General features: G+C 39.2%; 1 protein-coding gene across 2 annotated transcripts in view; it reads left to right on the forward strand.

Annotated features, from left to right (window-relative positions):
• The window catches only part of NUBPL (nucleotide binding protein like), a 158,663-nt gene extending 143,684 nt beyond the window's left edge, over positions 1–14,979 (forward strand). The window contains exon 11 of one of the 2 annotated variants that reach the window (XM_040600335.1): positions 14,410–14,979. In XM_040600335.1, the coding sequence (XP_040456269.1) occupies positions 14,410–14,571 (162 nt within the window). In that variant the 3' untranslated portion in view covers positions 14,572–14,979. Of the gene's footprint in view, positions 1–13,174; positions 13,205–14,409 lie in introns of those variants that run through there. The other variant, XM_040600339.1, reaches the window with a different exon arrangement.
• The last annotated feature ends 357 nt before the right edge of the window (positions 14,980–15,336 follow it).

Raw genomic sequence — 15,336 nt, forward strand, 5'->3', positions numbered from 1 at the left:
GGACCCGGGGGTGGTGGCTGATGGCCGGCTGAACATGAGCCAGCAGTGTGCCCAGGGGGCCAAGAAGGCCACCAGCATCCTGGCTTGTATCCCACACAGTGTGGCCAGCAGGACAAGGGCAGCGACTGTCCCCCTGTGCTCGGCACTGGCAAGGCCGCACCTTGGCTCCTGTGTTCAGTGCTGGGCCCCTCACTGCAGGAGGGACATTGAGGTGCTGGAACGTGTCCAGGGAAGGGCAACGGGGCTGGGGAAGGGTCTGGAGCACAAGTGTTATGAGGAGCGGCTGAGGGACCTGGGGGTGCTTAGCCTGGAGAGGAGGTGGCTCAGGGGGGACCTTATCGCTCTCTGCAACTGCCTGACAGGAGGCTGCAGGCCGGTGGGGGTCGGTCTCTTCTCCCAGGTAAACAAGTGACAGGACAAGAGGAAACTGCTTCAAGTTTACATCAGGGGAGGTTTAGACTGGATATTAAGAAAAATTTCTTCACAGAAAGGGTAGTTAAGCATTGGAACAGGCTGCCCAGGGAGGTGGTGGAATCACGTGTTCAAAGTGTTTAAAAACCATATAGATGCAGTGCTCAGGGACAGGGTTTAGTGGTGGACTTGGCAGTCCTGGGTTAACAGCTGGACTTGATGATCTCAAAGGTCCTTTCCAACCTGAATGACTCCATGATTCTATGATATTTGTATGCAGGGATTAGCTCTTGGTTTCTTTGCTTGGTACCTTCGGGTATATTTTTAAAGCACTACACAGAATCTCTGTCTCACTCATCAGCTTGTATTGACTTTAAACCTCATGAGTCACTTTGACACTATATCCCAGAGGCTTTCTATCTTACACTGGCTTTTATTTCAGTCTGCCTGCTTTTTGGTTGTTATTTCTGAATTTAGGGTTAGCTCACTTCAGAAGTTGGCTTTCAGGCCCTTTCTTAGCTTGGAGATGTTCTGCTTTCAGCTTTTCACACTATTATTTTCTGCTCTGTTTTTCTTTGTGGAGAAAAGACATTTTTGTTAGTATCTGCAGTTTCTTTGGCTTATTTAGTTTACGCATGCGAGCAATGGCTGCATTACCTCAGTGTCACTATGCACGACTCCCTTGTGAATGCTATTGTGTATAACTTATGTGTAACTGTAAAAGTATGTACTCGGTAAGACCCGTAGTACTATAATGGCTAAGCACTATAAATAAGACCTAGCAAAGCGTTTATAGATTATTTTCTTTGCAGAAGGGTTATTTTCTTCTCTCTTAAGAAAAAATTCCCGGCTGATTTTCCATATCAAATCTTCCAGTGAATCACGTGATGTGATAAAGCTTTATGAAAGGGATATGCTGCTCCATAGCAGGTGGATGCACATCCAGTTCTCTGACTGGTAATTTGTTAAGGTGCCCAGACTGGTGGATTGGCCATTATTTGCAGCTGTCACATAGAAGTTATGTCAAACAAAGAAATTCACATGGGTGAGAGAGGTATTTAATCTGTTCCTAGAAGGGATTTCTCCCAATTCACATTACTCCTCCAAAATGCTACATAAATAAATATCATTAAGTAGAGGAGCTCAGTGAAAGATAGGTCTGTGTTCTGCTAAATGTGGATGGCAGCTGGAGTTACCCTTAGTTCCCCTTATTGACCAGTTGCCCCAGGTGGGCTAAAAGGCACAGCAAAGGGCCAGCTTCCTTGCTGCCAGAGAAATCTCGGTCACTGTTACCCACCTTTGCCAGGCTGTGCCACCATGTACATCTGGGTATAGCATCAAACAAGTGTTGACAAAAAAGCAGTCCCCCTGAAGCGCCTGGCAGAAAATAAACAGCTGGAGCAACTGTCAGTAAATTCTTATTTCCTCAATAGCATTCTGGTAACAATGGGAAAGAGGAAGGAAAAGCCAAACAAACAGTACATCTGTTATAATTGACACAATAGCCTAGTTTCTCCTCTTGTGACTTTATGTGGTCATATACAATTATGCAAAACGACAATAAATACTACTATTACTAAAGACAACTGCTCTCCATCTGGGTGTTCAGATAGCAAGATAGTGAAAATTCAGGCTGAGCACTGTTTTCAAAATATTTTCTACTTTGCCATGAAGTATCAGCTGATCTTCCATTTTTCCAGTACCTATCTATCTATTTCTCTATCACATTTAACTGAAAAAAAGTTGCTCCAGGATTGGCAAGCATATTGAAACATGAAACAATATCAATGAAATTCTTATTGCATGTGGGCAGAGAAAATATACTCTCAGCCTACCCTTACTGCTTGTCAAAGCCTGGGCCATAACTATGGCGTACGTGATACTGCTGTACATCCTTACCAACAGTACTATTTTCATTAAAAGAATAATTCTCTTTAGTGTCACTAACCATTTCTCATTTAATTTTTGAATCAAATGCTTTACTGAACTCTAACTAGCATAGATGTACTGCGTTACCTTTGGCTAGAGAGTTGATTATCCTTGAAAAGGGAGATACGATTTTGTTAGTATTTCACTATGTTAAGTAAGGTTATGTTACATTCCACTCCATTTTCATTGTGCCTTCAGATCTGATTGTCTTCCCCTTCAAAACTCTTTCTAGATTTTTTGGATTTTTTTCAGATCAATGGGTCTATAGTCACCCTGGCCACTCTTCTTTCCCCTTCCCTGCTTCTTCACATGTAGCTACTACACACGTGATTTTCTGGTTACTTGGTACCATTCAATTTGATAAATTTATTGCTTATACTTGGTGTCAGACCTGGAATTTTTTGTGGCCCTCCTTTTGAATTCAGTCAAGAAGATAACCTAGCCCTTCACACATACAGATTTGTTTCCAAGTCGGTGCAAGTTCCATACCCTTTTTCCAACCTGTCCCTGCTTAATTTTAGGAACATACCTGTATGTCATTTAATAACCACCTCTTCCTTCTTGTATAATGAGCCTAATTTTGTCTTCCCCTGCTTTTCAGTTATATGACTAAAGGGTATTGTTTTCATTTCCTTTGACTATTGAATATATTTACTTTATTCTTAAACCTCCTGACCATTAAAATATTTGACTCTTGGCTGACTGGTGGGTTTTTTTTTGTCATTTCCTTATTTTCAGTAATATTTTCAAGACTTTTCCTACAATCTTCTGCCTTAGTGTATCAATTCCAGATAGGATGGGCACCTTTGACATTCCCACCTTCCTGAAGAAGGAGGTGTCTGAGCTTTTTTGCCTGGTGGACTTCACCAGTACCCTCACTTCCTTAAAGTCTGCCCTTTGAAGTCCGGAGCTTTCACTCTTACGTGTACTGCAACTCTCACAGTAGCAATAGTGTCCGGGGGGGTTCTGAGGAGTAACAAAAAACATCCATGGCAGCTTTGAATTAGGTTATTCATGCACTACTCTGACTGTAGCAGTTAGGTTTGCTCAGGCTAACTTTATTTCTTAGGTAGGTTTTGAAGCCTGCCCTGAGTACCAGGCTGCTTTACTTCACCTGCAAGTGTCCAAGTTTATTACAGGCTGCTGAGTTACAGCCTGTGCTTTTTGTTTGTCCTTCCATTCCATTTAAATGGCATCAGCTTCAGATCATTCAATTCAAGGTTATTTCCTATGACCAAGTTATTTTATAAATGTCCTCACTACTAACAAAACTAAGCTTAAAATAGAATTCTGTCCAGTTGTTTTAACAACTATTTGCTGAAAATATCTGTTGGTTATTGTACCAGGGAATAGCTGGCCTCTGAATTATTCGTACCATTTCTCTCAATCCTTTTGCTTGGAAAGCTGATGTCACTTATAATTTGTCTCCTTCCAAAGCCACAAGTTTCTCTTAACGTTCACACAATCTCCTCTAAATAGTTCTTGGTCAGAGGGAGAGTGGTTTTGACTAGACCTCATTTTGTCACTTGTTCCTAGACAAGTCTCTGGTTTGGCTGCTGCTTTTTTCTACCATCTGAATAGTTAGCTGTGTTTGCTTTTAAATATCTTCATTTCTCCTGTGATGGAAGTTACATCACTTGTTCCAGATCCAAAAGAAAACAATATTTCTTTGGTGGATTTTCTGCTCCATTTTAATACTCTACCATTATTTCTCTGTATAGCATCAACCCTGACCCTAATGAGCTAATCTCATTTTGTATCCTTGTAACTGGTAACAAGTCTTTGCGACACTTCTCTATGTAATCTGGCAGAGATGCTTGCTGTTGCCGTGCCTGCGGGTAGCTGAGGAGCAATTGTTACTGACTTGCAGTTGAGAGGCTCTTCAGGGATGTGCTTTTAGGTATCACCAAGTTGAAGAGTAACAAAGAAAGTCAGGGAGAGTTCTCTCAAGGTCACAGAATAACCCCCATCCTTGCTTCTGTGCACTCTTTGCCCACTGACATCCCTTCAATAAGAATCAGATGAAAAATTAGTTTCTTGAGGAAGTCATGCTTTATTTATGGAATTTGGTTTGCTTTTTTTTTTGTGTGTGTTCTCAAATTTTTTACTGAAAGGATGGGAAATTGGTGCCTGGAAGCAAAATTGGAAAAAATTCAAAGCACAAATTTAGAAGTTTTCCTTGCATATTCATGTAGAATAATTATTCCACATTTTGTCACTGTGTTGAGGATATTTTCTGCCTGAATTCACAGATAGTCGGTGAGTAAGTTTTAGAAAAGGTAGTGGATCACCAGCCACTGTGTTTAAATAACTGTCATAACATTAAAAGGAAACAGAATATTAACTGTACAATACAAGGAATTGTGTTCATACAAATTTTATTTAAATCTTTGAGAATGATAGTAATTTTTATCACCCTTTCTGAAACAAGTCAGAAAAAAAAAAGAAGTGTAGGGCAAATAAAATCTACCAGTTAGAAGCTTTCTAAGTAGGATCTGTTAAGGAGGAGGGAAGTGTTTTTGTGCATCTCTCACACTCGTGATATACGTTAACTTGAATGTGAGACCTCAATTGCTCTACTTAAATTACAATTCAACCTTCACCCTAATGTATTTTCATTTAAAAATCAAGTTTTCATTACAGATATTAATAGAAAAATTAATCCTTTCAGAAAATCTAAATCTTCATAAACCCTTTTATTTTTGAGCAGTTTCCGTCAAAGTTAATACAAGCAGTTTACGTGCAGGTTGGGCATTATCTACATATCCATGGTTTTGATTCCTTTTTCCTCTCCATGGGTACGTAGGGAAAGGCAAAAGGGTAAAGAGGGAGAAAAAAAGGACAGCAAGTTGAGAAACCTCTGCTTTGGTTGCTGATAAAAAGTTTGCTGCAGAAATCACTGGTGTTCAAGAAGGCTGTAGAGGAGTTTAACCACCACCATCAATAGAATATTTCAATGGTTTATAATCTCGAAGAGAGAGCCCCTTTCAAATTTGTAGCCTCTTCCTATTACAAAATCTGCAGCTGGCTCTTCAGTGTGCTTTGCCTGATACATTACATTAATCAGTTCCCTTATTTTCGCTAGGCAGCAACCACTCCTTCAAAACCCCCACCTAATTGAGTGCGCTATTTTGGGGTGTTTTGTCTTGCAGCTGGGAAGCCAGACTTTTTGCCAGAAATTTGTAGTCTCTGTTTATGAATGAAACAACTTTGTAGCTTCCTCACGCTGGGTTTTTGGAAGCTATTTGTCAAAGCATTTTTCATAGTTCAAGGCAGAAGCCTCCACTGCGGAAGTAATGAAAAACATTTGGTAACTAGTGGAATTTGTTGATACTAGTTTTTCTGGTTTTAATCACAGAGGTGGTCTCCTGCTGGGAGCTTCCCCCTTTATATAAATCTTTTGTAGAGAAGACATTTCACGTCTGTCTCTTGTAAGACCTCTTGGATTCCCTAGATTCTTTCTGAAAAGTCTTTTTTCTGCTGTGACCTGTTTCTTTTTCTTGTTTCTTTTCTTTTCCTGTGAAAACTACACATATTCAGTAATATTTTAAAAAGTCTAAATTATTCTCTTTTGGGGTTTTTTTTGTCTCCTTCAAGGCTTTAATTTTCTTGGAATTTAACAATCTCTGTGTTATTTAGTTCTTAGCTTTCCCTGCCCTTTCTCCTTTATAAAAGCAGTCTTCTGGTAACTAGTGTTTCACAGTGCTGGAGAGATGGCAAAAATGTTGACATGCTCTGTTCTCCCTCTGAAAAACTTCCTGAGAGAGATTTTTCTGAAGCTTGTTCCATTTCCAATTTAGTCAAGCCACTAAGCTGCATCAGTAACTCTTCCTCAGTTAAGATTGTTTAAAGCAAATACTATATTTTCCTATTAAAAGTATCTCCCGATTTCCCTCTAGAGAAGCACTACTACTAGAGACTGCAGGGCTGGCTGCACAGCATGATGAGGTATCAATTTTTCCCTCACCATCCATGAATGAGCCTGATCATGGCCTTCAATTTGATTATGAGTGTTCAGATGAAAGTTGGCTGGGAGTGGAGGAAATGTAGAAAGCACGGCTATTTCTGTTCACAGGCACAGGTGACAGCAGGTAGCGCAGTCTTGCTAAGGACTGACCATTTCAAGTCTCTTGTTGGTGCTCTCTGCTGCTTTGGCAGATGCCCAGGACTGATGGGCACAGGGTGCTTCTGCTTGAGGAATGAGGCCTGAGCACCCAGGCGGCCACCTCCACTGCAGGAGGAGTTCCACATGAGAGCTTTGCCACAAAGTAATGAAGGCAGGAGGCAGGATGCCAATGCCAGAGCCAACGCATTCACCAAATGTAGCAGGACAGGATTCGGTGTAAATTGAATGGTTAGAAGTTCATCAGGCTGAAGTCTGGAGGAGAACTCATATCAATTGCTGAAAATCTAGAGGTGGTAGAACTCTAAGCAGAGACAACAAAAGTCTAATTATTTTGTTTTCCTCTTCTCCTAATGTCTTCCATGTATCATATCAAAATCTGAAATTTTCAAGGGACATACTGACCTTTCCCCACTTTGAGAGCATGGGGCTTGCTAGAGTGCTGAGGCCACAGAAGTCAGGCAGTTACCTACTGGCTTACCTTCTTGGATCTTTGCTAACGTCCTACCGATAAATGATGGTCTAAGAAGTTACTCTTGTGGCATTTACAGCCTCCTCTGTAGAAATGAAAGGCATCCTTTCTATTAAAATTGCAAGTGAATGTATAGCATTCCCAAAGGTTCTTCACTTTGGTAAAAAGACCCTTTACACAGGAGACATCTAATCTTTTAAACTTCCTTCCCATGAGTCCATTTTTTAAACAGTCCATTTTTTAGATAATCCATTTTTGCCTGATAGCATACTACTCTTGATAATGAGCCTGTCATCACATCAGGTTAAAATGTATCACTACAATTAATTTCTTTAAAACATATTGTTCAGAGGATAATGAGAACTAAGCCCTATTTTAAAGCTGATCAGGCAATGCAAGACAATAATCTAATTCTTTTCACGAAAACTGACAGACTTTTACTTCAAAACCAACTACACTTCATTAAAATTGTGATAAAACCTGCAAAGTAGAGCTGAAATATTGCAGCTGTGAGTTCTCCAAAGGAAGAGAATTCTTATATTGTTTTGGTATGACACAGTGTGTATGTAATGGATTAACTCTATTTCCAGACACATTTGGTCCTGAAGTATTGATTTTCTTCTATCCTGTTCTTATAACTAAAGGAATTTGGAGCCAGATCCATCAAAGAACTTTTAGGCATCTTAGGTGAAACTTAGGTGGAATTTAGATACCTATATCCAACGTTTTAGTGCTGAAAACCTCTGCTTCAATTGCCAGCTGATTTTGAAGATACTAGAATTATTATTTTTTTATGTTTTCCAGGCATTTTTTTTTTACACAAGTGCCAAACTGTCTTAGTTCTGTGCTCATATCTGTGCTCATATCTAATCAAAATCACAAACTAGAGAGTAGACGCTTTTTATCTCAGGGTCTTGAGGCTGTAGGTATTTCTGGAATGTATTTAATTTTGCTGACCCCTCAAAAAAATAAATTTGCGATAGCCACCACCTTCTTTTAAGGCATAAGAAGAAGCACATGTCATTTCTTCTACAGTAACCTGGGGCACTAAGGCACCCTAAGAGATCCAGCTTTGGTTACTTCCCTTCCACCACTCGAGGACATCAAATAGCGTTCTCAATGCATGACATATTTTGAATGGGGAAACAGGGAGAACTGAAGGTGAGCAGAGAAGTGATTAAAGATTTCACTGAGCTAAGGAGGAAGAACATAGGAGGTGGTAGAACTCTGTGACTAGGAAGCTAAGGTAAATCTCATAGATGGTAGGGAGATAAATTCTGTTTGCACATGTCTTTTTTCAATGTTTAATGTAAAACACTATATTATCCAGTATTTTTTTTACCAAATAAACTGATTCAAGGCAAATAATTTGTTAGTATTATGGTATTATTGTATGATGGTGTTGTGTTCTGGTAGAATGGTGATGTGGTTTTTTGTGTTGTTTTGTTTTAGTGGCAAAAGGTGCAATAAAATAAAAACCAGTCCAGGAAGGGTAAAACAAGCACAGAATGATGTGGTGTATTTCTCATGTACTTGTAGCTTGCAGCAGTACTTTGCCAGTTAAAGTCTTTAGGAAAAGTAATAGTACCAAGAAATATGATGATCTCATCTGTATGTCATGGAAATACTTTGTGATTCATGTGACAGCTGAAACTCACTATCCTTTCTACAAATAAGCAGTTCAAACACATTAAAATTATAGGAATATGATTTTTTGAATAAATTTAAAGTTAGGTTTCTTATTGCTTCAAACATACAAGTTAAATTTTCTTAGTTAGTAATTATTTCCCATACATGAGAGCAATCATCCTAAGGAATGGCTCTGGCAGCCTGGCAGTGTATGTGGCTAGAAGCTCTGGGTGGACACTAAGAGACACCTATAGCATGACAGTATGGACAAAGGTAGGTTACTAATAGTTCCGTATGTAATTATGGAGATATTCCTATCAACTCATACAGTGAAACCAACTCATCAGACACGGAGGAGGTCACTATAGGGGTTGATGTTACATCTAGGAAGCAAGATGATGTTATGTAGCTTTTCTTCATCAGAAATGCAGGCAGCGTGGTGGTGATGACAACTTGGCTGCTGGATGCCAAAATGGACTGCTGAGAGACATCTATGGGATTGAATTTCAGTGCCACAGGAAAATGCTTTGAAATGTTGAAATGTTTGTAGGGTTCTCTGTGAAAACAATACAACAATGCATAGAGAATTTAATTAAATTTTAAAAAAGGGTTGACAGCAAAACAAAAAATAATAACTCTTTGTGGACCTGTAATATTCCCACATCTTGACTATTGCTTTAAGTTTGATGATTTCATCTCTAAATGAATATAGAAGAATTAGAAAAGAAGAACAGAATAGGACAATAAAAACTATCAAATGTTTTGCATAGCTTCTGTGTGAAGCTAGAGTAGGACAACTTCAGGGAGAGGATAGATGTCCATAATACCATGAATGATATGGAAAAAGGAAACTGGAAATACTAGCTAGCTTAGGAAATACTTCAGTTCCTAACCTACAGAAGGTTCATTCAGCTTGTTTTTGCTCTGACCCAGTATGGATTTTTCAGGTAGAGAGAAGGCTGGCAACATGAAAATTGTAGTTGCTGAAAGAATTGTGCTAACAGCGTTCATGAATGTAAAATATTGCACAAAATAGCTTAGAGAAAACTGTGAAAATTAAAATAGAGGCCCTCTACAATCTTTCTCCCTAGCCCAATCAAAATTTGTGAAAACTTTCTAAGTCTTGAAAAAATGCAGAACTGCCCATTTCCAGAGATGCTGTCTCTAGCTGGTTTGAGGTTGCAAAGTCTGCTACAATGGTTTAGGAGTGCTGTGAGACAGCCTGCAAATCAAGCAGCTGTGAGCCTTTTGTAGAAAAAGAGTAAAGAAGTTGCAGGAAGAGAAGCTTCCTTACTGCCCCACAATGAGAATTTTGATAACATATTTTCTACCTAATCCTAAAGCCAGACAGGTTTTTGTTACAGTATTGAGAAGAAATGTTGATTTACAGGAAAAAAAGGAGTTCCTCCAAAAAAAATTTTTTAATACTGCAAAACATAAGAATCATTGAAAATATCACTCCCAATGCCAGAATGTGTCTGTTTCCCCTGAATGCAAGCATTTTCATACAGGTCTAATGAGGATTAGGCCACCCTCTGAGGATATCAATTGAGTGATTGGTTTATGAAAGGATATTAGAAATCACTGAAAATATTACTGAATTAATTGCCTGATCTGCCAGTAGGCAGTATCTGAACAAAAGCGTTATTTCCCTTTGTGAATCATGGGTACTATTGATTGTCTTTCCAGTAACTGTGTAAAGCTATAGAAAGAATAATATAACTTGTCCCTGTAAGTCATATTCTGAGTGAATGAGCTTTTAGAAGTGGAAGTTCTGGTGATTTATATATTTACAGCAACCGAGTTTGAATTTCAGGATGATGCCTGTTAAAATGGAACCATGACAGAGTCTGCATGGCTTAGCCAGTGCTCAAGGAGTCATGGCATGTAAAACTATTATTATGGTTACTACTAATAATGAATAGAGCTCCCCTACCTCTCTTTCTGTAGATCCTTCCTTGATGCTGAAAACATGCAACTTCCCTACCTTGAAACAAGTGAGAGTTTAGATTATTAGAGCTGTGTGAGAAGAAATAAATATGTATATTTACTTCGTATCTATCTGTACTGCTAAGAACTGTCTCTTATTTCGTGAGAGCCCAGTGCTGCAAGGTGCTGAGTATTCTTGATGTATAAGGAGGATGCTCTTCATTTTCTGTTTGTTGGTTGGCATATTTGAGCCCTTTATAATCTTTTGAGCTTTTGGTAATCCCAAGGTGGTGTATGCTTAAAAGCATCGACGCACAAAACTTATCTTTCATGAAATTGTAGTAATAAAGGAGTTCTTGGAAAATATGCTGAATCACTGACCTGGCAAGTATCTAGGTTCCACTGGAACTGGTAGGAACTTACTTGTTAACTTCAGTGAAATGGGAAATTATTTCAGATGAAACTCAAGTCACATCACTGTCTTAACTTTGGAACTGCTAATTTGGAATGGTCATTGCACAAATCCGTCATCTTGCTCAGCTGTTTCTTTTCGGCTCACTTATGTATATAATAATATGATGTAGAAAATCAGCAGAATGTTATCCCTGGAAACATTCAAGGTTAGGCTGGACAGAGCTCCGAGCAACCTGATCTAGTTGCAGGTCAGGAGGCCCAGAGGAAGGCCGTGAAGATGATCAGAGGGCTGGAGCACCTCTCCTGTGAAGACAGGCTGAGAATTGGGGTTCTTCAGCCTGGAGAAGAGAGGGCTCTGGGGAGACCTTATAGCAGCCTGCCAGTACCTAAAGGGGGGCTTACAAGAAAGGACTGGAGAGGGACTTTTTACAAGAGCATTTAGTGATAAGACAAGGGGTAATGGTTTTAAACTAAAAGAGGGTAGATTTAGATCATTTATTAGGAAGAAATTCTTTACCGTGAGGGTGGTGAGACGCTGGCACAGGTTGCCCAGAGCAGCTGTGGGTGCCCCAACCCTGACAGTGCTCAAGGCCAGGCTGGATGGGGCTGGGAGCAACCTGGTCTAATGGAAGGTGTCCCTGCCCATGGCAGGGGGTTGGAACTAGATGAGGTCCCTTCCAACCCAACACATTCTATGATTCTATGTCTCTGCTCATTTCAGGGGGTGTTGGACTAGATAACCTTTAAAGGTCCCTTCCAACCCAAACTAGTCTTTGATTCTATCATTCTTTGCTACTGTCATTCTATGATGCTAATGAAGCTGTATCACTGCCCTATCAATGACAGGGAAAAGCACAATTGTGTGTTTGTTAAGCATGAGAAAGTGAATGGACTATACCTCATAGGGCACAGCCAATATTTTGGGTTGACCTGACCCTCTCTCTTTCTTCAGCTACAGACACTTTTTTAAGAACTGAGAGGCATGATAACAATGCTGCTCTTTAAAATATTCACGCTGAATTATTCATTGCATTTTAATAGAGAATAATCGTATGCAACAGGTGTTTTTCCTCTGGCTTGTTGAATTGCAGCATAGCTAGCCTCTAGTTATTGGCCTCAGGGAAGGAAGCAGTAGAACAAATCAGCCTGATTTTAAAATAATTACTGCAATCTTACAGTGCTTGTCAGTTGTTATTTTCCTGGTTTATGTCAATGTACAGTACATGTACAAATAAGACTCTGAAACTGGGAGAAAAATACAACCTATTAAATAAAATTTGAGAAAATAACTTGTGGATTAGATAAATATGATGCCAGTAGAATTGAAAGGCCCATTCCATGCATTGTATTAAAATCCTTTTGAGCAGAGCAATAATGAAATACCAGCATGACGATAAAAGGAATAAAGATTATTATAATTTTGTTCCAAATAATTGCTATGATATAAGGATGTATTTGGGATCCTCATTTTGTGGCTTTTACGTCAGCATTTAAACAAGATTAATTCAACTTAAGCAGGATTAAGTACAATTTCAATAGGAATTGAAAGTGTGTTTTACCACTCTGATTCTTTGACATTTCTAAAATACAATGGCAGTTAATAAGACATTAGTGCTATACCTAAGTGATAACTGCTTATCTCTTTAATTCGACTGGTGCAGCGTGACCTTCTGATGGGTCCTGGATATTAACAAACGGGAAATCCAGCTCATTCCCTCTCCCACGCATCTGCACTTACAGCACTGTACAAAGTCTTCAGGTCAAGGGAGAGCTTGAAAAAGAATCTCTCTGAATTCAGGCCTCTCTAAAATCTACAGAAAACTCATACACTGGATGGGCCATTTCAGCAGGGGGCCTAGTAATCAACGACAGGCATGTGCATGTCCACCTCTTCAGCTGATGGTTCCTGTTGGATCCCCTGTCCCACACACTGCTCAGACTCCAGCTCTGAATAAACTGTCTGATGCCTGTTCAGGAAGGTGCCGCTTGCTATGACGAAGCCTGATACTACCACTGTTCTTGCAGTTCATGTAGATGCACCTTGTTGGTGGAGTTCTTTGGTGCCTAGATGGGACCCTCCTGAAGGCAGGCCACCCACACCTAACAGCAACCCTCTGTGACAACCTTTGAACTATGTAGTACAGCTCTATGCATGATCTAGGTCAGGGCGGTAGGAAGCACAGCCTTTTCAGAGGTGGTGAATGGTTCAGAGGAGGCTTAGGACACACACTACTGAAAAGCTGCTGTATTCCTCTGATTTTTTTCAGTCTCTCCCAGGATAACACATTAGCAGGACGGAGAGCTGTGGACTTCTGATCAACTGCGATGCACTGCAGCAAGATGTTGCTCAAGCACGCAGCTTTCCTGGAGCTGGTGCAGTGTGAGGGAGTGTTGCTCCCTGTAGTGGACTCAGAATATGAAAAATTTATTCCACTGTCCTCAGATCTACCCAGTGGTATGTGAAGACAAATGAAGAAATAGTTTAAGATTAAATTTGAAGGTAATAAACTTAGGTAAATGTGTAGACTGTTAAGAGGGCTCTTCCAACCATAAAACCAATATAAATGTTTTTGTTACGATTTATACTTGTAACCCCAAAGCTGATAATTTTTTAATAACCTGTGTCTCTGCAATCTTAGAAACTCAAGGCCAATTTACTTGTGCTTCTGCCTGAGGCTGGGAAGATTCTCTGTCTACTTTAACAATTAAAGATGCTGTCATAGCACAGCCATGGACATAAATTGCTTACAATTTTCATGTTGTCCCCTCACAGAAAATTATCTTCAGAGCACATAGTGCTATCCAAAAATTGAAAGGTGAGATAAAAGCATATTTTCTGTTTTGGAGAGTAATATGAATAAAAAAAGATTTGTTGGACAATAGACTAAAAGAAGTGAAGCTTTGTACCACAAATTCTGGGTGGGAATAGTACTCATCATAGCTTTTTTCACAGTCTGCAGCATTTTCAGCAATGTTTCATAATGTGAAGTCTGGACAATATACCAGCACGTAGGCAAATGACAACTAATGTAACATATTTATTCTACTTGTTTTTAATTCGTTTATTTTGTTATTTTGGTACAGTCTGAATGTTAACTTTTTTAAAGAATAAATGCATTCCAGTTAGCTTTTTACACCCTGAATATTAAAATATGAAAAAATGTAGCCCTTGCATTTATTCAGAAATAATAAAAATTATGTATTTAAAACATTAATGAAAGCTGTTGAGTAATTAAATGTAATAATTCTGTACATTTATTCTTCAAATTCTTCACTGGTCTTGTATTAGTGAAATACATAGATAATGAAAAGTAGAAAATAGACTTCACAGTTCAATTAAAGATAAAACAGAAGACATTTCTGTCTTGCTTCTCTCCCTCTCAATCTCAGAGGGAGGCAGGAAGTCAAGGAGTTTCTGCTGTAATAAAAAGGCACTCCCCAAACATGCATTCCCGTTTCCCCCTCTGAGCTTCCCTCAAACATTTATTTCCCTGTCCTTCAGCTAGCAAGGAGATACAAGGTGGGCATGATTCTCAACCCAGAGGAAGTCTCTGTGTCCATTGGTGAAGTTACTGTGGACTTACTTGAACGAACTGAATCATCACAAAAACCAGAATCCATCTCTACATCACTGACAGGAGATGGAACAGCTGAACAAGAGTAGGCATGCAGGAAAGTCCTAACACCCTGCCCTTTTCTTCCAGTTTTCCTCCTTGGCATCTTCGCAATTCCTCCTGAAAGCTGGAGCTGCAGGATGTGGGAATCCTGCATTTACTCCAAACTAAGGTTTCAACAGAGGAAACCAACTATTTTGCAACAAATTTAAGTGATGAGAAGCTTAGATCTTGAGGCCTTGTTTCTTATGAACTGTATTAATAAAGGCACCGATTTTTTTTCCAGTCAAGTAAGATCCGAAGCAAAGTTATTTAAGAATGGCATAAGAAATTTGAATTCAATACTATTTTCTCTTGAACCAGATGGAATGTATGAAATGTTTCTTACCGTTTATGTCTTTTTTTCTTATGACTCTTATTGTTCTAATGATGAATGATTAAAAGTTACTTACATGAAATATCAGCCTAAGTGAAGTTAGTTACTGTGAATCTTCCAGTTGTAGCTCAAGATTTTTTTTAGATTTAGCCTGCATTTTCATGACACACTTTAAAAGACCTACATCAGATATTCCATGATTCCTTAAACTAGTAATGCATATGTGTAAAGACTAACATATCTTCTTTGGAGAGATGGTCCTCAATTCTAACCTCTGTTAGAAACAATACAATTGAAGTACTTTGGGAAATCTGGACTCCAGTGGGATACTTAAAAATGCTCAACAGGTGTAGATACTTAAAAGCTCAATAGTAGGTGCTTATGTGCATCTTCAGTTATATAAACATGTTTTAAATGGGATGAAAGCTGGAATCTCAGC

This window comes from Falco naumanni, chromosome 7 (assembly GCF_017639655.2).
Source record: "Falco naumanni isolate bFalNau1 chromosome 7, bFalNau1.pat, whole genome shotgun sequence".
Classification (NCBI taxonomy): domain Eukaryota; kingdom Metazoa; phylum Chordata; class Aves; order Falconiformes; family Falconidae; genus Falco; species Falco naumanni.